The following is a 19,885-nucleotide window of genomic DNA, read 5'->3' as shown; positions in this document are numbered from 1 at the left end:
GCAGTGAATCATAAAATAATTCTTTAAAGAACAGGGATTCCCATGCAGGGTTATAGTTCTTCTGTCGGATTGCTTTCATTGATTTAAAACCTCAATATTTTCACCACAAAGTACCTTGAAAAAATGGGTAGCAACCAGTACTTCTTTTCATCACCAAAAACTTGTCGCATGTTTTTACTGAAACCCAAGCTGAATCCATTCTTATCTGTTCCGTGTCGGAATACAGGACTTCTAAATGCCTCTACAAAAGATGGTAGAGCAACCAGGTGAGTACAGAACATACCTAGGAACCCCCATAGTTAGAAATTATTGGACCAAATAAGGGAACTCTAAAAATCGATGGCTAGCCTCTTGTGAGTACTTATGTACTTATAAATAGCTCTGCAACACAGACGGTCTATTCTGTTTTAAAATAATCATAAGATATGATTACATTTATTTTAGTTTTTAAAGAATCATTTAACTATTACAGCAGCACAGTGCATTGCAAAAAAAATTAGAAAACACAAATAAGCAAATAAATTAAAACTTTACGTCTTCTGGACCTTTTTTTAGTTAGATGTGTGGATGGATAGATGAACGGATGGATATAGATATACACAAACCTACACAGTTGTTTTTTTAACCAATGAGACTGTACTTTACATACATCCTACAAATTCCCTTTTTCAGTCAATAAATTCCATTTTCCAATTTCATTTAAATCTTATCTCCTCCAATCATACATTTTTTTCCAGCTGGCCAAAAATTTACTTTAAAGCTGGCTTATCTGAAGCAGGATCCAGTGCAGAAGCAAACACTGTGTCTGGTTATACCTACTCTGCATATGGAAGTCGAGGTTCAGAGAGGCTGTGGGACATGTCCAAGATCACACAGCAAATAAATGACAGAGTGGAATGTGAACAAGGTGATCAATGTCCCTTCCATTATGCTACAAATGCTTCTTAAATAATGCTGAGAGACAAAATCTAAACTTTTATTTGGGGAACATGAACAAACGTAGAAGTATAATGATTTTTTTTGTCCATCATTTAAAAAAGAAAATTCTAACAGAGTCATAGTACTATGAAAAATGTGACAATTTGCAAGATCCTTAGCATTTGTCACCCTGGGTTATATAGCTTTTAATAAAACATTTTTATAATTGTAGGACCGTATCGTCCAAAGGAAGTCCTTTCAGTGTTACAAGTTAAATCTAGAAGTTCCTAGAAATTAAACACTTCTAGAAATAATTCATTTTGTTCTGATGAATTATAATTTCATTATCCAACATATAATTTGAAATAAGATGCTTTGTTTAGAAATTACTATGTCAATCCAAATGGCCAACAGACACATGAAAAAGTGCTCAACATTGCTCAGCATCAGGGAAATCCAAATCAAAACCTCAATGAGATACCACCTCACACCAGTCAGAATGGCTAAAATTAACAAGTCAGGAAACGACAGATGTTGGCGGGGATGCAGAGAAAGGGGAACCCTCCTACACTGTTGGTGGGAATGCAAGCTGGTGCAGCCACTCTGGAAAACAGTATGGAGGTTCCGCAAAAAGTTGAAAATAGAGCTACCATACGACCCAGCAATTGCACTACGGGGTATTTACCCCAAAGATACAAATGTAGGGATCCGAAAGGCTACGTGCACCCCGATGTTTATAGCAGCAATGTCCACAATAGCCAAACTGTGGAAAGAGCCAAGATGTCCATCGACAGATGAATGGATAAAGAAGATGTGGTGTAGATATACAATGGGATATTATGCAGCCATCAAAAGGAATGAGATCTTGCCATTTGCAACGACGTGGATGGAACTGGAGGGTATTATGCTGAGCGAAATAAGTCAAACAGAGAAAGACATGTATCATATGACCTCACTGATATGAGGAATTCTTAATCTCAGGAAACAAACTGAGGGTTGCTGGAGTGGGGGGTGGGGTGGGAGGGATGGGGTGACTGGGTGATAGACACTGGGAAGGGTATGTGCTCTGGTAAGTGCTGTGAATTGTGCAAGACTGTTGAATCTCAGATCTGTACCTCTGAAACAAATAATGCAATATATGTTAAGAAAAAAAAAAAAGAAGAAGACAGCAGGAGAGGAAGAATGAAGGGGGGTAAATCGGAGGGGGAGACGAACCATGAGAGACGATGGACTCTGAAAAACAAACTGAGGGTTCTAGAGGGGAGGGGGGTGGGAGAATGGGTTAGCCTGGTGATGGGTATTAAAGAGGGCACGTTCTGCATGGAGCACTGGGTGTTATGCACAAACAATGAATCATGGAACACTACATCTAAAACTAATGATGTAATGTATGGTGATTAACATAACAATAAAAAATTTAAAAAAAAAGAAATTACTATGTCAATATGTTCACCTGAACGATATTTGCTGTAGTAAGATTTCACCTGAATGTTAAAAATTAACATTCACTGACTATATACTATAATTAATCTTCACGACTATAATCATGGTGTCTCTTAGCTTGAAGTGTCCTTTGAGACCATAAGGATTTATAAGTCCTGGTTGCATTCCCAAACTCCTAATCTTAGTCTAGAAGATACTACTTAGCTTAGTCCCTACTTACTTCTCAAACCTCATAGTATATTTTCTGTTCTTTAGCTTTCTATGCTCTCGCCATGTAGATAGTGTTACAAATATTTCCAGCTCTTCTCCTATAGGACTTTTCTTTTTTTTAAACTGGACTGAAATTCACAGAATACAAAATTAACTATTTTAAAGTAAACAAATCAATGGCATTTAGTACATTCACAATTCTGTGCAATTAATTACCAAGTTCCAAAATATTTTCATCACCCCAGAAGAAACTCCATATCCATTAAGCAGTCTCTCCCTATTCCCGCTTCTTCTCATCCTCTGAAAACCACCAATATGCATTCTTTTTCTATGGACTTACCTAATCTGGATATTTCACATAAATGAAACTATATAATATTAACCTTCTGAGATCAGCTTCTTACTTACTTAGCAATTTTTTAAGGTTCATGCATGTTGTAGTGTGCATCAGTATCTCATTTCTTCTTATGGCTGAGTAATATTCCATTGTCTAGAAAATATCACATTTTTTTCTATCCATTCATCTTTCATGGACATTTGGATTGTTTCCATCTTTGGGCTATTGTGAAGAGTGCTGCTATGAACACTGACATATAACTATCTGTTGGAGTAGCTGCTTTCAGTTATTTGGGGTAAATATCAAGGAGTGCAATTGCTGGGTCATATGATAATTTCATATTTAACTTTTTAGGAGACAGCCACTGTTGCTTACAGTGGATTCACCATTTTACATTCCTAGCAGCCAAGTGTGAAGGTTCCGATTTCTCCACATCCTCAGCTATGCTTGCTTTACATTTTGTTGATTTGGGTGCGAAGCAGTACCTATGGTTTTGATTACTCTGCCCTAATGATTAATGATGTTGAGCATGTTTTTATGTGCTTTTTGGCCAACTGTATATTTTCACTGGAGAAATGTCTATTTAAATGTCTATTCAGGGGCATCTGGGTGGCTCAGTCCGACTCTTCAGCGTCCGACTCTTGGTTTTGGCTCAGGTCGTGATCTCAGGGTCCTGAGATCGAGCCCCAGGTCAGGCTCCACACTCAGTGGGGAGTCTGCTTGACATTCTCTCTCCCTCTCTCAAATAAATAAAATAAATAAATCTTTAAAATAAATAAATAAATTCCTATTCAAATTCTTTGCCAATTTTTTGAATTGGGCTGTTTGTCTTTTTCTTGTTGAGTTGTATGATTTCTTTTTATATTCTGAACACTGGGTCCTTATCAGATAAATTATTTGTAAATATTATTCTCACTCTTCAGGTTGTCTTTTTACTATTTTGACAATGTCCTTTGATGCACACATTTTTAAAATTTTGGTGGAGTCCAATGTATCTATTTTCTTCTTTGTTACTCATGCTTTTGGTATTATATCTAAGAATTCATTGCCATATTAAGGTCCTGACGGTTTATCCTTATGTTTCCTTCTAAGAGTTTTATAGTTTTAGCACCATTTAAGACACTATTATCTTCTCCATTGAATGGTCTTGGTACTCTTGTGGAAAATCAATTGGCCAAAGGTGTATGGCTTATTTCTGGATTGCTCATTCTCTCATTCTATTCCATTGGTCTATATTGTTATCCTTGTGCCAACACCACACTGTTTTGATCACTGTCATTTTGTAGTAAGTTTTAAAATCAGAAAGAACTTTATTTTATTTTTTGGTGGATACCATTTTGGCTATTCGGGGCGCCTTGCAACGTCACATGAATTTGAGGATCAGCTTTGCCATTTCTGCAAGAAAAGCCACTGAAATCGTAATCAGGATCATCCTGACTCTGTACATCACTTTGGGTCATATCGCCATCTTAACAATATTAAGTCTTCCAATATATGAGCATGGGAAGTCTTACCATTTACCTAGGTCTTTAATTTTGTTCAGCCAAGCTTTGTAGTTTTCAGTGTCCTACTGTACCTCCTCAGTTAAATTTATTCCTAAGCATTTTACTATGTTGGATGCTTTTGTAAATGGAATTGTTTCTTTAATTTCCTTTTGGATGGTTCCTTGCTAGTGTATGGAAATACAACTGATTTCTTTCATATTGATCTTATGCAACTTTGCTGATTTTGTTCATTAGTTCTGTTTTTATTATTGTATCTTTAAGGTTATTTATATAGAAGATCATGTTATCTGCAAAGAGAGAGAGTTTTACTTCTTTCTTTCCAATATGGATGGCTTTATTTATTTTTCTTGACTAATTTTCCAGGCTAGATTTTCTAGTACAGTGTTAAATAGCGCTAGTAAAAGTGGCAGTCCTTGTTTTGTTCCTGGTCTTAGGGGTAGGATTTTTGTTTTTCACCATTGAGTATGATACTAGCTATAGATTTCTCATAAATGCACTTTATCATTTAAAGCTTGAGGAAGCCCCTTGTGTTGAGGAAATTCCCTTGTGTCCCTAGTTTGTTAAGGTATCTTAAAAGGGTGTTGAATTTTGTCAAATACTTTCTCTGCATCAGTTAAATTGATCACTTTTTTTTTTCTTCACTCTATTAATGTGGTGTATTCTATTAATGTGGTTGATTGATTTTTGTATATTGAAACATGCTTGCATTCCTGGGATAAATCCTATTTGGTCACAGTATATAATCCTTTTTATAAACTGCTAGATTTGGTTTGCCAGTATTATATTGAGGATTTCTGTATCTATATTCATAAGGAATATTGGTCTACAGTTATCTTGGACATCTTTGTTTGGTCTTGGTATTAGAGCAATGCTGGCCTCATAGAATGAGTTACAAAGTGTTATCCTCTCTTCTAATTTCTGACAGAGTTTGAGAAAAATTTACGTTAATTTTTTTTGGTGGAATTCACCAGGGAAGCCATTTGGTCCTGGGCTTTTCTTCGTTGGGAGGTTTTTGATTACTGATTCAATCCCCTTCCTTGTTACAGGTCTGTTCAGGTTTGTTGTTGTTGTTTTTTAAGATTTATGTATTTATGTAAGAAAGAGAGAGAGAGAGAGCAGGGAGAGGGGCAGAGTAGTTTGCGTGTTTCTCAAAGTCTGTCCATTTCATCTAGGCTACCTAATTTTTTGTTGTTCAGGGTATTCACTCATAATCCTTTTTATTTCTGTAAATTCAGTAGTAATATCCCCCTCTCATTACTGAGTTTCATTGGCAATGTCTTCTTTATTTTTTCTTTCTAGCTAATGACTTGTAAAATTTGTTGATATTTTTGAAGAACCAATTATTGATTTCATTGAACTTCTATTTTTAGTTTTTTAAATTTATTTATTTTTAAAGATTTATTCATATATTTTTTAGAGAAAGACAGAGTGCAGGAGAAGGGGCAGAGGGAGAGGCAGAGAGAGTCCCAAGCAGACTCCCCACTGAGCATGGAGCCCAACACGGGCCTTGATCCCAGGACCCTAAGATCATGACCTGAGCCGAAACCAAGAGTCTGATGCTTAACCGACTGTGCCACCCAGGCGCCCCATGAACTTTTATTTTTTTAAATTCTCTATTTCTGTTATCTCCTTTCTAATCTTTGTTATTTTCTACCATTTGCTGGCTTCAGATTTACTTTGCTGTTCTTTTTGTACTTCCTTAAGATATAAAGTAATTGATTTGACATATTTCTGTTTTAATGGAATCATTTATAGCTGGGTATACATTTCCCATTGAGCACTGTTTTAGCTGCATGCCCCCTCTGTAGGGCTTTTGAACATACTGTTTCCTCTACCTGAAATGTTGTGGTTCTTACCATGACTGACTTCTTAGGTTAAATACTTGTTTTGGTGAGCTCTTTCCTGACCGTTCTAAGTAGGTTCCCTTCCACAGTCCCCAGCTGGATCCACACCTTAGCATCCTGTTTGTTTCCTAGATAGCACTTCGTATTTTGCAATTATTTTTATGTTTGGTTATTGATTTTTGGTGCCCCTCACTAGACTATTTTGTCCTTGCTCACCACCATATATACACAATGCTTTACACACAATGGACAGTCAATAAATATACAGAACAAGTGCATTTGTAGGTGTCTAAGTCGCCATCCCACAAAACAGTGTGAGAATAAAAATGATTTTTACCACATCAGGATGGATTGGCATTTAATCATATGGCAACTTTGATGAGTATCTATTTATGTCTTTAAAGTTCTGTTAACTACAATAATGGAATACTCACCTAATGTAGATTTATTTTTGCTGACTAGCCAACAATGATAGCCAAACAGAGAGGACAAGCTGACAGAAAACATAGCTGCAGCAAAGAATAAAAACATAATATGGAACTTGGCTTGAGTATCGGGTAGGCCATTCTATAAAGAAAGGAAGAAAATAAGATGTTTTGTCAAAGGGATCAGTATTCCCCTACTTTTGTAAGTAAGATTTTTTTTTTTTGCTCTACTTTTTTTTTTTTTAATTTAGATATGGAGAGAGATACATGGCTTTATGTTAAAACTTTGAGGAAAAATATATGTCATAAGCTTAAAAAATGTTTACTATTAATGAATATAGATATAAAAAGATATTAAAATTTGGGATATTCACTTTGTTTTTCATAACTGAATCAAAGAAAAATTATGGTAGTATATGTGTAAACTATAACACTAGGAAGCAAGATAAAAGGAACTATAAAATATAGTTTTTTATTTACTTCCTGAAAATGTTTTAACACACTACAGTTTTACAAATATTTAAATAGTTTTATTATAATGCCTGAAAATGAAGGTTAATTGGCACAGTTAATTACTATACTTATTGATGTTTTACATTACTACAAACAACAGCGTCAACTACAAGAACACATACAACAACACATCCACAATAATGCTTCAAGCTATTTTAAATAATAGCATCACAGAAAAGATCAACACTAGTGCATAACACTGGCGTAAAACAAACCTTACAATATCCAGGTAACAAAACAGGCCGTCTCAAAGCAAAACCAGTTTGTCTCTTATTGTATGTATTGTCCAAGGAGACCTAAACCCACTCTAGAATGGCAGGCTTGGGCTACGGATACTTAGTAAAGCACCAGAGCTGTTAGCAGGTGCCCCTTCTGACAGACGGTCATACTATTTCAATATCCTTATTGACACAGGTCACCAGCTCTCACTCACAGCTTCTGACAGCAGAGTCCTCACAGTGAAAACTGGTCCCTCCTTTACATATATATTTATGGTTTGGAACTAAAACCATCCACAGGAATGAGAAGCAGGGAGGTAATATTCTTTCAGACATTCATTAGGGATCATTCTTCATGCTGGACACTGAAGTATTCTCGGATGCTAGCAGCATGTCCATACACCTGTATATTCCTCGTGCTTGGCAATGTAACCGGCATATAAAGGCATTCAAGGGCGCCTGGGTGGCTCAGTTGGTTAAGCGACTGCCTTCGGCTCAGGTCATGATCCTGGAGTCCCGGGATCGAGTCCCGCGTCGGGCTCCCTGCTCTGCGGGGAGTCTGCTCCTCCCTCTGACCCTCCCCCCTCTAATGTGCTCTCTCTCTCATTCTCTCTCTCTCAAATAAATAAATAAAATCTTTAAAAAAAAAAAAAAAGGCATTCAATAAATCTTTAGTATTCAATGTGGTTCAAATCTGACCTAAATTATCTAGGAAATTAGGAAGTTCTTATCATAATAAAGGATAATTTAATGAAAACAATAAAGCAATCCTGGCGTGGGATAACTGTTTTTTTGTTTTTTTGTTTTTGTTTTTTGTTTTTTACCATTGTTTGGGGGCCCCAAGGAGTATCTTTGGATATTTATAATACTTGATTTTAATTTTGTTTTGCTTACATTTAAAATATAGAGCACAGAAAACAAATGAATTACTTAAAGCCTAATCAAGCAATACCTAATAAAAACTCAGGATATTATAGACATAATAGTTTTAAAAAACAGTCTTTCTACTCATAAAGAAAACACTTCAATTTTTAAATGCTGAAAATAAAACTTCGAATATAGTCAGTTCTCATTATTCACAGTGGTCATGTGCTGTAAAGGTGTCATGAACGCTGAATTTGTAAATATGGAACCACTGCCCCAGGGAAAATACAGGGTTAGGTTCCTATGAGCCTCTGGTCACAATATTCTTGTCAAAGGATCAATGCACAACCTTGTTTTATGTGCATTTCTGCTTAAAAACACCGTACTGACATTTAATATACATTATTGATTCATTACTTAGAGCCAACAGCAGCGTGACTCATGCCTGCAGGAAGCTTACCTGACACATGCATTTTCTGCATAAAGTATGCTATAGTCTTCTTTTGCTCAGAAACACCAGTCAGCACTTCAGCGCTATGTACGAAGACCATTTTAAATGGCAAAATCACCAACAAAAAGTACAAAAAATGCAAAAAATGTGACCCTAAACAGACTGAAAAGCATACTTGTTTACAGTATAAGAGACTAAGAACAAACAAGAAGGCGGTATGTTGTGGAGCTCAGCTGGGAATGTGCCCACGGGGCGGGTCAAATTTTTCCCACGTTGTGCATGTCTGCAAAGGACCACAAAAGCCCTGTGAGTACTGATTTGGGGATTACAAATAAATTTCAGCAAGTAAGAGAATTCACAAACACAGAATCTGTGAACAGTGAGGACTGACTATATATAAATGAGCTCTAGTCTATAAAATCAGCATCTGAAATAACTCAATTACTGAAAATCTATTATATATTTTTGTATGCCAGAAAAAAATCACCAAGGTATTGACTTACTGTCCAAAATTTGATAAAATACTGTAAATCCGTAGCAGCAATAAAAAGGCAATACAGCAGAGAATAAGCCAAGAAAAGGAGGAAAAACTTATAATTTGAAAATCCAACACAATTGTTCACCCTGTTAACAAAACAAAAACAACATTTTCAGTGAGCTGTATGCTTTCAACCTATGTCTGCATATGCTCATCTTTAACACAGTATTTGGTTTCCTATCATTTGAAATTTACTGGCATTTCTTTAAGCAAGCCTCATAAAATTTCTTTACACTTACAAACATTAAAAAAAATCCATTTCGCTAAAAAAGGAATTTGTGTTTAGATTTTTAAATTTGATATGTGATATTGCTTTAATCAACCATGAACCATATAACTATATTTCATGTCCAATTATGCAAATAAGCACATGCCTAAAAACACAGAGCTGGTGAGAAACCTAATGAAGTAAGGCAGATAAGAGGAATTTACTAAGTTCTTCGTTACCTTTGGATATTTCTAACTATGATTAGGTAATTTAAAGTCTTTCAGATTTTCCCAAATTAGATGAAATATCTTCACAAACTACATGCATGCCATCAGCATACCACTGATCATCCTGGGGAGGTTTAAGAAAAGAAATAGGATTGAGAGCCAGACAGCCAGGGTCATAAGATGCATCTGACACTCAATAATCATGTGGCCTTGACCAAGTGAAATAGTCTATAGGAATTTCATTTTCCTTATCTGCAAAACAAACATTCCAGAGAGCTGGCTCTATATCCTTTGATTCTAAACAGGATTTGTAATTCTCAGTTCTCACTCTAAAGTTACTATATTTTGGAGAGGAGGAGTATGAATTCAAACTACTATATCAAAAAGCATAAATACAAATACAACTCAGACTTTATGGTCACACTTTTCCATCAACATGTTTTTATCTTCCTTTTGACAAAGACAAAGGAATTTCAGGCTGATCTTGTTGTGCACGTGACACAACACCTAAGTGGAAATGGCGGGTATCTTCACTGGTTGAGGTAGTTGTGTTAACCGGTATAATAAACCTACTGCATGGAATGTACACATACTGTTTTCTCTCCTCAAATGTCTTTGTCCTACTCTAATGTGGGCCAGGTAGTCTCAGACTCTATTGACTTTGCTAATAAACTGAGACATTTTTCTTTTTATATTTTTAAAGTGAAATAATGTACACATGAAAATGTTTACTCAACTATGCAAGATAAATAAGCTCCAGAAGTCCGCTATACGACGCTGTGCCCATGGTTAACAATACTCTACCGTGCACTTAAAAATTTGTGAAGAGATTAGGTGCCACGTAAGTGTGCCTACAATAAAAAAAATTTAATTAAAAAAACTAAAAAGGTAAATATTATCTGGCTTATGAATAAACTGAAAATTTGGGGGGAAAGAAACAGAAAAGTGCTTATATCATCTACCTCAAGAAACATAAGGTAAAGGGACCAGGACTAGATTTAGTAACTTTGGAACATAAGGGTATTTTATATGGCAAATAAGCTCATAAAGAAGGCAAAAATTCTAGGTGCACATGATATGAAAACGTGACGGTTCTAGTGTGAGTGCAAACCGATTACTGAGGTTGCCTTCTTTGACATCTGAATGAAATAATGGCAAGAAATCATACTGCAGAGTTCCAAACAAGCCTAGTCTAATTGCATTCTGTCTCCAAAGGATACAGGATATTCCCCTTGCTTCCTTGTGTTGGTTTCCAGAGGAGAGAATGCATAGACAGAAGCTGGGGAGCCATAACACTTTGGAGGATGAGGGTGAAGACAATGACTCTTTTGTGGACTGGGGGAAAATAAGAAGGGATAAGAAAGATTGTTTCTCTTCCTATGAGAATGTAAGAAGGCAGCTTTTATATTAAATGATACATAGCATTTTTATAAAAAGTAAAATGATTTTGATTACAGATTTCATAACACCTACTTTACTTTAGCTTCTATTTAGGAGCATGGTGTAACGTAACTTATCTGTCACTTAGGAAACAGAAGAGAAAGTCAGTAAATAAAAACCAAGTACCTTAGCATTTGATATGTACTTTACACTTGAGGAAATATAGTAATAAAATGTCTCTTCATAACAGACAGTGAAATGTTTTAACTCCCTACTGCTTTGTAGACTCAATTTGAAAAGGAAGAGATGTATTCTGAGTCTGAATGATTTTATATGGAGAAACAAAACATGCTCAAGGTAAATATCCCTTATATGCTGTTTAAAATTCAGTGCAAATAGGGGCGCCTGGGTGGCTCAGTGGGTTGGGTGTCTGCCTTCGACTTGGGTCATGGTCCCAGGGTCTTGGGATGGAGCCCCACATAGGGCTCCCTGCTTGGCGGGGAGCCTGCTTCTCCCTTTCCCTCCACCCCTCCTCCCCTCATGCTCTTTCTTGCTCACGCTCTCTCTCAAATAAATAGATGAAATCTTAAAAAAAAAAATCTTTAAAAAAAAAAAATTTAGTGCAAATAGCAATTGGCCCTGTTTCAGGGCAATTGCTTTCTGATTCTAAATAGGAAAAAGAACATAATATAGAAAAAAAAAAAAAAAGGACAGAATGTGGCCTTTGGAGTCCAAAAAAACATGCCATGTGACTTTAAGCCCACTCTTTAACTTTTCTGAGCTCCACCTCTCCCTTTTCTTTAAAATGGGACAAATAATTTCTGTAATTTCTGTCACTGTTGTAAGAATTACAGATTTTCTATATATATATAGTCTCTAGCACATTATAGGCACTCAATATGAAGCTAAAATTATTGAATTTAATAAGTGTTACCTAATCTTTGGCGAGCATGTCAAAACATATCATTAATATAATGAATGAATGAATGAATGAATGAATGAAAATTTTATATTAAAAGAAAAACTCTTTGATGGGAAACCCAATAAGGCAAATACTACAGGATTTCTATTTTTTTTTTTTAAGATTTTATTTATTTATTTGACAGAGAAAGACACAGCGAGAGCAGGAACACAAGCAGAGGGAGTGGGAGAGGGAGAAGCAGGCTTCCCGCCGAGCAGGGAGCCCGATGTGGGACTCGATCCCAGGACCCCGGGATCATGACCTGAGCCGAAGGCAGCCGCTTAACAACTGAGCCACCCAGGCACCCAGGATTTCTATTTCAGTTAAAAGACGAGCGTGAGGTGGATCCCCTGCACCCTGATGGGTCATCTTAACTGGCCTTACCAGATATGCTGGAGGCCCTGACAACAAGGAAGCATAGTTTTCTGCTTTTTCAATGCTCAAAGTTGACAGATACTGAACTTCAAAATTATATACAAGACCTGCATAATAAGGTTGCCCCACAGTTTGGGAACATCCTGAAGATCTTTTAACCAATGACTGTTATATTGACATAATGGCTATAAAAAGAGATTATTTCTATCTTGATATGGAAAATGTTCCAGGATATATTAAGTGAAGAGGAAAAAAAAAAAGGCACAGACTCAGTCCATAGTGGAACCACTTCTGTTAAAAAATGTGTAAAATATTTTTGTGTGTGTGTAAAAAAATGTAACACACACACACACATACACATTTATATCTGAAAGGTACTCATGACATTTAGCGATACGCTCCCTGTGAGGAAGAGAAGAAGCGGGGGAGGGGGGCCTAGGACGAACACTTGGCACTTTTTTTATTTTTGAATTTAGAACCATGCATATGCATTATGCATAAGTTTTTTAATTTAAAATTTTAACTTGAAATTTCAAATACACCAGGTGAACACGAGGCCCTTGGCACCAAACCCTTCCCAAATCCACCCGGCTTACTGCCTTCTGCAAGGGCCAGAGCTGAGACAGTGGCTGACACGGTGGGCAGCAGGGGACGCCACAGTACAAAGAAGCAATGACACGGAAGTTGAAAGGTAACTGGAGTCGGTTCGTTCAACAACTCCCACATTGCCAGAGAGCGAGCGTGATAACAGGGAGTCTATGAGTATGCAACCTGCACCCGTTTTTAAAACCTCTAGAGCTTTCTATCCGTTCCCTTTCACTTATTCAACAGATCTGTCAAAATTTGAAAGATTGTCAAATTATGCTATAAGTCTCTTATAAAGGCAAATTAATGGCAGGTTTAGAAAGACTGCTATCACAGTAAATTATTATTTCCTCTTTTTGTGCTTTAGTGAGGATAGCAAGGGTGCGTCACACTTTACAGGTGTGTAAAGCTTGGAATTAATACTGGTTGTTTCCACCTCTCCATTCCTTGTCATCACCATCTCATATTTATTACTCTAAGTCAGAAAAATCGAAGTCAACTCTACGTCCTTGATTTCTTTCCCATTCTGCTAAATTATACTGAGAATACACAGCTACTTAGAAAAGAAGGGTGTCTTTGCATGCATTCCCCCGAGAGCAGACCCTGAGACAAGAACTTGGATACAGCTTATTTGAAACAAGGAGGGGAGAAAAGCCCATAAAGCACGTGTTGTTGGCCAGGCCCTCGCTGGTTGAGGGTAGCCTCTGGAAGCATTCACGCCTGGCACCTCTGGGCTGCCCGGCTTCTCAGCGGACCCAGCCTCCTCAGGTGGAACAGAGAGCCCGCAGGCAGAGAAAGAAAGAAACAGTGGGGCCTGAGACGAGGAGCCGCCAGGGGCACGGGAACTGACCGCGGCAGGTGCAGTGAACCCACAGGCGGCTGGTGCAGATGTGGGTGCGGCACTGACATGTGAGCTACTGGAGGGATCAACAGAGGAATGTAAGGAGGACTAAGAAAACTTACAATAGAAGATACTGGGGGGGAAGCTACTTGCTGAGAGAGAGAACGGAATGAATGAAAGCACGAGGAAAGCAAAAGAATGGCTACAAATGAATATTAATACGAAGCGAGGCTATTCATTGAGATCTTTCTTTGAGGAGAACATTACTCTCATAGGAGCTAACTGGCCTTAACATCGGAAAGAAGAAAATCTAGCTGGAGAAAAGTGAGAGGTGTCTAGAGAGAGAAAATACGGTAAAGCCGACATTCCCCTATTATTTCCTACAGCTAAGATAGTTATTCCCTATGTTTCCACCTACACCCAGCACACATTTGTGGGCATGTCTACCTTTTTCTAGGGCCACCTCTGAAAGAAGGCAAGGCTGGTAGAATAATCACGCCTTGTGTCCAAATCCAACCTGGCTGGCAACCTGAGTGTAGCTGTCACCGCTATGTGTACATGGAGAAGAAAAATTACAGGGAGAGGTAGAAAAATCAACCTTCATTAGTTAATTAGAGCTTTCAAATCATTCTCTGTTAAGGTGCCTGATCTAAAATTATTTTTTAAAATATTAATGAGTTCCAAGTGAAAACCCTTGTTTAAACACATATGTATTTGTGTATTTGCTATTCATACTCCTCAATGTGAAGTTTTATTTAAAACAAATTGTTAAAGCTTGAGATGAATTAATTCATTATTCAAAACTTCCAGTGAGGTATTGTGTATAATTTATGAATACATTTTGGTGTAATTTCTGGGAAGTGTTTCAGAATCTCTGTGTTGATGCATGTGCATACAAAGAAAACCATTTGTTCTAAGCAAATATGACAAATTAACTTTTATGTTGTTGGTCTACTTCATTTTAAAATTATTCTATGGAAACTCTCCCAAATAAAACCTTTTTGGTGTTAATTCAACAAATACTAGAAACTAAATCTGAAAGTACCTCCTGGGTCAGCTAAGGCAAGATTTCATCTATAAAAAGATTTAAACAGATAAATGATTCAATTTATTAAGTTCTAAGGGACAGAAACATGTTTAAGTATAGAGCCATACTCACCATGGGCAATGATGATCCATCTTCAGAATACATCTAAAAAAATAACGAACACACACACAAAACTTAACACCTCATAAAATTTTAATCCCATTAAGTAAAAGTTATTTAGAGTTGTGCCAAGTAAAATATTGCAAAATTACTTACCTAAAAATTAAATAAATAATACTAAAAGTCCTCATCTCAAATACTATAGCCAATTTCAGTTATGATATATAATTACAGAATTTTCAAAATCTACATACTTTAAAGTAGAAATCAAAAAACTCATTTCCTAAAACAATTCATTATGTTAATATACAATTATCTTATGCTAAAGAAAGTGCAAAATGTTAACAGATTTACAGAAAGTCTGGATAAAACTTCTCTTTAATATCAATCTTTAAGCTAAGTAGCACAGTCCTTGTGATATATTAAGTATCTAAAATATCTGATTATCATGTAGTCATATGAGCCATCTTTATAAAGGTGAAAAAAGAGTCAGAGAAGTATTTGGTAAACAGAGCTAGCCAAGTCTGAGCTGCCAAAACTCATGCACTTCTTCACATCAGTGTGAATCTGGGGGGAAAGGGGGCAATTAGGTGACTGTGACCCTAAGCCACACTCGTACCAATGCAAGGGACTGTCCAGTTCTATGTCCTAAATAAAGGTCTCAGAAATACGACTAAGGAAAAAAGGAAATAATCTGGAAAACAGTGAGGAAAGAAACAATATTAATTAAAAAGACCACCAGCATGTAGAGATTTAGAAGTAAAAGGTTTTCTTACTTATCACAGACGGAACAGTGATGGCAGCGGTCTGGTTTTATGAGTTGGCATCTGTCACAATATCGGATTGCTAGGGACAAAAAGCTCCACTTAGTCTTAGACTTAACACTGAATTGAATATACAATTAAATGGCTTTTATCAGCTATCCAAAATTAACTTCTAAAAAAGCAAAGTGAATTTGAATTTGGTAAAAATGAGATATTCTACTGTTAATACAAAAATAGAATGACTTGCCTACAGCCTCAGTTTTTCCTCTTTCTTTCTTTCTTTCTTTCTTTCCTTCCCTCTCTCTCTCTCTGTCTCTTTCTTTTTTTTTTTTAAGTAATCTCTACACCCAACATGGGGCTTGAACTCATGACCCCGAGATCAAGAGTCGCTCACTCCTCTGAGCCAGCCAGGCGCCCCCAGCCTCAGTTTTCTAACAAGGCTTTCTCAAGAATAGAGAATCTTTGGGGATAATTTTTCTAAGGCATTCCTAATTGTCAGTAATGATAGTAAGGCTCACAAAGGGTACAAATATGTCCATTTCTATCAAAGTAAACAGAATGTCTCCCTCAAGTAAATCAATTTCTTTCCTGTACCCTACCAGGATAAGTACCTGAATATACAACCATATTTTAAAAGTTTTATGAGGGGCACCTGGGTGGCTCAGTTGGTTAAGCGTCTACCTTCGGCTCAGGTCATGATCCCAGGGTCCTGGGATTGAGCCCCACGTCGGGCTCCTGGCTCAGCGGGAAGCCTGCTTCTCCCTCTACCTCTGCCTCTCCCCCTGCTCATGCTCTCTCTCTCTCTGTATCTCTGTGTCTCAAATGAATAAATAAAATCTTTTAAAAAAATAAAAAAAATAAAAGTTTTATGAGAAACACATTTTAGAAATTTGTGAATAAACTCTATTAGTTGTTTAAATTGGGAAAGAGCTCACATGTTCTCTGTAGGGTGAGATACAAGACTAGAAGTGAGTATTAGAAGAAGTACTTCCAATACTGAATTTTAATTCTTGTAATGGAAATCCTGATCCTTTCTTTTCTAATATATATATCAAAGACAATTACGTATGTCTGATTTGGAGATGCTATTTCAGTACACAGACATCTTACAAGATACAAGCAGTCTACCAAAATTACAGGAGAACAGTTATTGGGTGGGCCATGGGATCAGTAAAAACCCAAACAGTGAATTTAAAATTTGGAAAAAGTACTTGCAACAAGTAATTATCACTGTTATATTAACTAATATTATGATCTCTGAAAAAAGCAACAGTTGCTTATCCTAAGATTAGGATGAGCTTTTTTCAGACAACAAGACCTATATGGAATTGTTTTCAATATTAAAATAAGTTCTCAATCATCCCCCTTACAACTCTCCTTTTTTGGGAACTACAGAGATTAATGGCATGGCTGGCTCATCTCCTGAAGGAAGAAGTCTTGCAGCTACATTCCAGAGAAAGCTACACAGTACCACTGGCTCACTCAGAGCATTAAAGTGTAAGGCAATATTATCCAGAAGAAATATAATGTGAGCCACATGTGTACTTTTAGATTCTCTAGGAGCTATATTAAAAGAAATAAAAGGAAACAGGGAAATTAATTTTAAGAAAATATAATATTTGACCTAATACATCAAAAATATTATTTCAACATATAATTAATACACAAATATTAATCACATATTTTACATTTTTTCATACCAAGTCTTTGAAAACTATTATATATTTTTTACACTTATAGTTGCACTTTAAGTGGTGAGTTTGGTGGGCAATGCTACATTCTCTCCAGATGATTATCTCTACTTTAAAGCACACTGGGAAAAAACAATCAATCAAACAAAACAACAACAACAACAAAAACAAAAAACCTTCTCAAATCAAAGTGGGTAAGAACTCACCAGAAATTAAAACAATGTAGAAATAAGCTTTTTGCTTATCGTCTTTCATAAACAAAAATTTAGTCTCTTAGCAAAAAAAAACAAAATGAAAAACAAAAAATGCCCCATAATCCCATTTACAATTGCACCAAAAATAGTAAGATACCTAGGAATAAACCTAACCAAAGAAGTGAAAGACTTGTATTCTGAAAACTATAAAACAATGCTGAAAGAAATTGATGACATGAAGAAATGAAAAGACATTCCATGCTCATGGATCAGAAGAATAAACACTGTTAAAATGTCTATACTGCCGAAAGCGATCTACACATTTGATGCAATCCCTATCAAAATAAAAACAGCATGTTTCACAGAACTAGAATAAACAATCCTAAAATTTGTATGGAACTACAAAATATGTGAATAGCCAAACCAATCTTGAAAAAGAAAAGCAAAGCTGGAGGCATCACAGTACCACACTTCTAGTTCTATTACAAAGCTGTAGTGATCAAAACAGTATGGTACTGGCACAAAAATAGACACATAGATCAATGGAGCAGAATAGAAAACCCAGAAATAAACCCACAATTATATCAACAATTAATGTATGACAAAGGAGGCAAGAATATGCAATGGGGAAAAGACAGTCTGTTCAACAAACGGTGTTGGGAAAACTGGATAGTAACATGCAAAAGAAAGAAACTGGACCACTTTCTTACATCATACACAAAAATAAACTCAAAATGGATTAAAAACCTAAATGTAAGGCAGGGAACCATAAAAATCCTAGAAGAGATCACAGGCAGTAATTTCTACGACATGGGCCATAGCAAGTTTTTTCTAGATCGGTCCCCTGAGGCAAGGGAAACAAAAGCAAAAATAAACTATTGGGACTACATCAAAATAAAAGTTTCTGCACATGAAAGAAACAATCAACAAAACTAAAGGGCAACCTACAGAATGGAAGAAGATATTTGCAAATGACATATCCGATAAAGGGTTAGTATCCAAAATATATAAAGAACTTACACAAATCAACACCCAAAAACAAATAATCCAATTTAAAAATGGGCAAAAGACGTGAACAGACATTTTTCCAAAGAAGACATGCAGATGGCCAACAGACTCATGAAAAGACGCTCATCATCACTTATCATTAGGGAAATGCAAATCAAAACTACAATAAGATATCACCTCACACCTGTCAGAATGGCTAAAATCAACAACACAAGAAACAGCAAGTGTTGGTGAGGATGTGGAGAAAGGGGAATCCTTGTGCACTGTGGGTGGGAATGCAAACTGGTGCAGCCACTGTGGAAAACAGTATGGAGGTTCCTCAAAAAGTCAGAACTACTCTACCATCCAGCAATTGCACTACTGGATATATACCCAAAGAAAACAAAAACACTAATTCAAAGGGATATATGCACCCCTATGTTTACAGCAGCATTATTTACAATAGCCAAGATACAGAAGCAGCCCAAGTGTCCATCGATTGATGAATGGATAAAGAATATATGCCATATATATACATACAATGGGATATTACTCAGCCATAAAAAAGAATGAAATCTTGCCATTTGCAATGGCATGGATGGAGCTAGAGAGCATAATGCTAAGTGAAATAAGCCAGTCAGAGAAAGACAAATACCATATGATTTCACTCATATGTGGAATTTAAGAAACAAAACAAATGGACAAAGGCAAAAAGAAAAAAAGAGAGAGAGAAAGAGACAAACCAAGAAACAGACTCTTAACTATAGAAAACAAACTGATGGTTACCAGAGGGGAGGTGGGTGGGGGGGATGGGTAAATAGGTGATGAGGATTAAGGAGGGCATTTGTCATGATGAGCACCACGTGATTAAAATAAAAACTAAAAAAAAATTCCATGTGCCATATTATATTCAACTAAAATTATTCCGCTGTAATTTAAAATGAACCATCTGCTTATCATTTAAGAGCTCCTAACAGCCAAGGCGAATTTTAACTGTCTTGCTTTAATTTTTTCAGAGTTTATTCACATATTACTTATGTAATTTAAAACCTTTTTGGGTAATGTTGAAAAGAAAACGTTATCAACTTCTGTGTGCAAAATGATAAGCTCCATCACCTCTAGTTGTTACCTTCTTAGTCAAAATCTACAAAAAAAAAAAAAAATTGTAGAAAAAGATGAAAGGCAAGAGAGAGCTAAAAAAAGCAAAGAGTCCTCATTAATAACAATAAAAATCAAAAACAATATGATCAAGTTTGGCG

At 36.3% G+C, this 19,885-nt stretch overlaps 1 protein-coding gene across 1 annotated transcript in view; it reads right to left on the bottom strand.

Moving 5' to 3' along the window:
• The window catches only part of ZDHHC2 (zinc finger DHHC-type palmitoyltransferase 2), a 79,512-nt gene that overhangs the window by 17,426 nt on the left and 42,201 nt on the right, over positions 1-19,885 (bottom strand). The window contains exons 5-9 of the mRNA XM_032413522.1: positions 15,767-15,836; positions 15,003-15,035; positions 9,232-9,352; positions 6,692-6,824; positions 115-241 (exon numbers count right to left, since the gene is read on the bottom strand). Of these exons, the coding sequence (XP_032269413.1) occupies positions 115-241; positions 6,692-6,824; positions 9,232-9,352; positions 15,003-15,035; positions 15,767-15,836 (484 nt within the window). The remainder of the gene's footprint in view (positions 1-114; positions 242-6,691; positions 6,825-9,231; positions 9,353-15,002; positions 15,036-15,766; positions 15,837-19,885) is intronic.

The sequence above is a fragment of the Phoca vitulina genome, unplaced genomic scaffold (assembly GCF_004348235.1).
Source record: "Phoca vitulina isolate PV1807 unplaced genomic scaffold, GSC_HSeal_1.0 scaffold15, whole genome shotgun sequence".
In the NCBI taxonomy this organism is placed as follows: Eukaryota; Metazoa; Chordata; class Mammalia; order Carnivora; family Phocidae; genus Phoca; species Phoca vitulina.
This window is presented reverse-complemented; position numbering and strand designations above follow the sequence as displayed.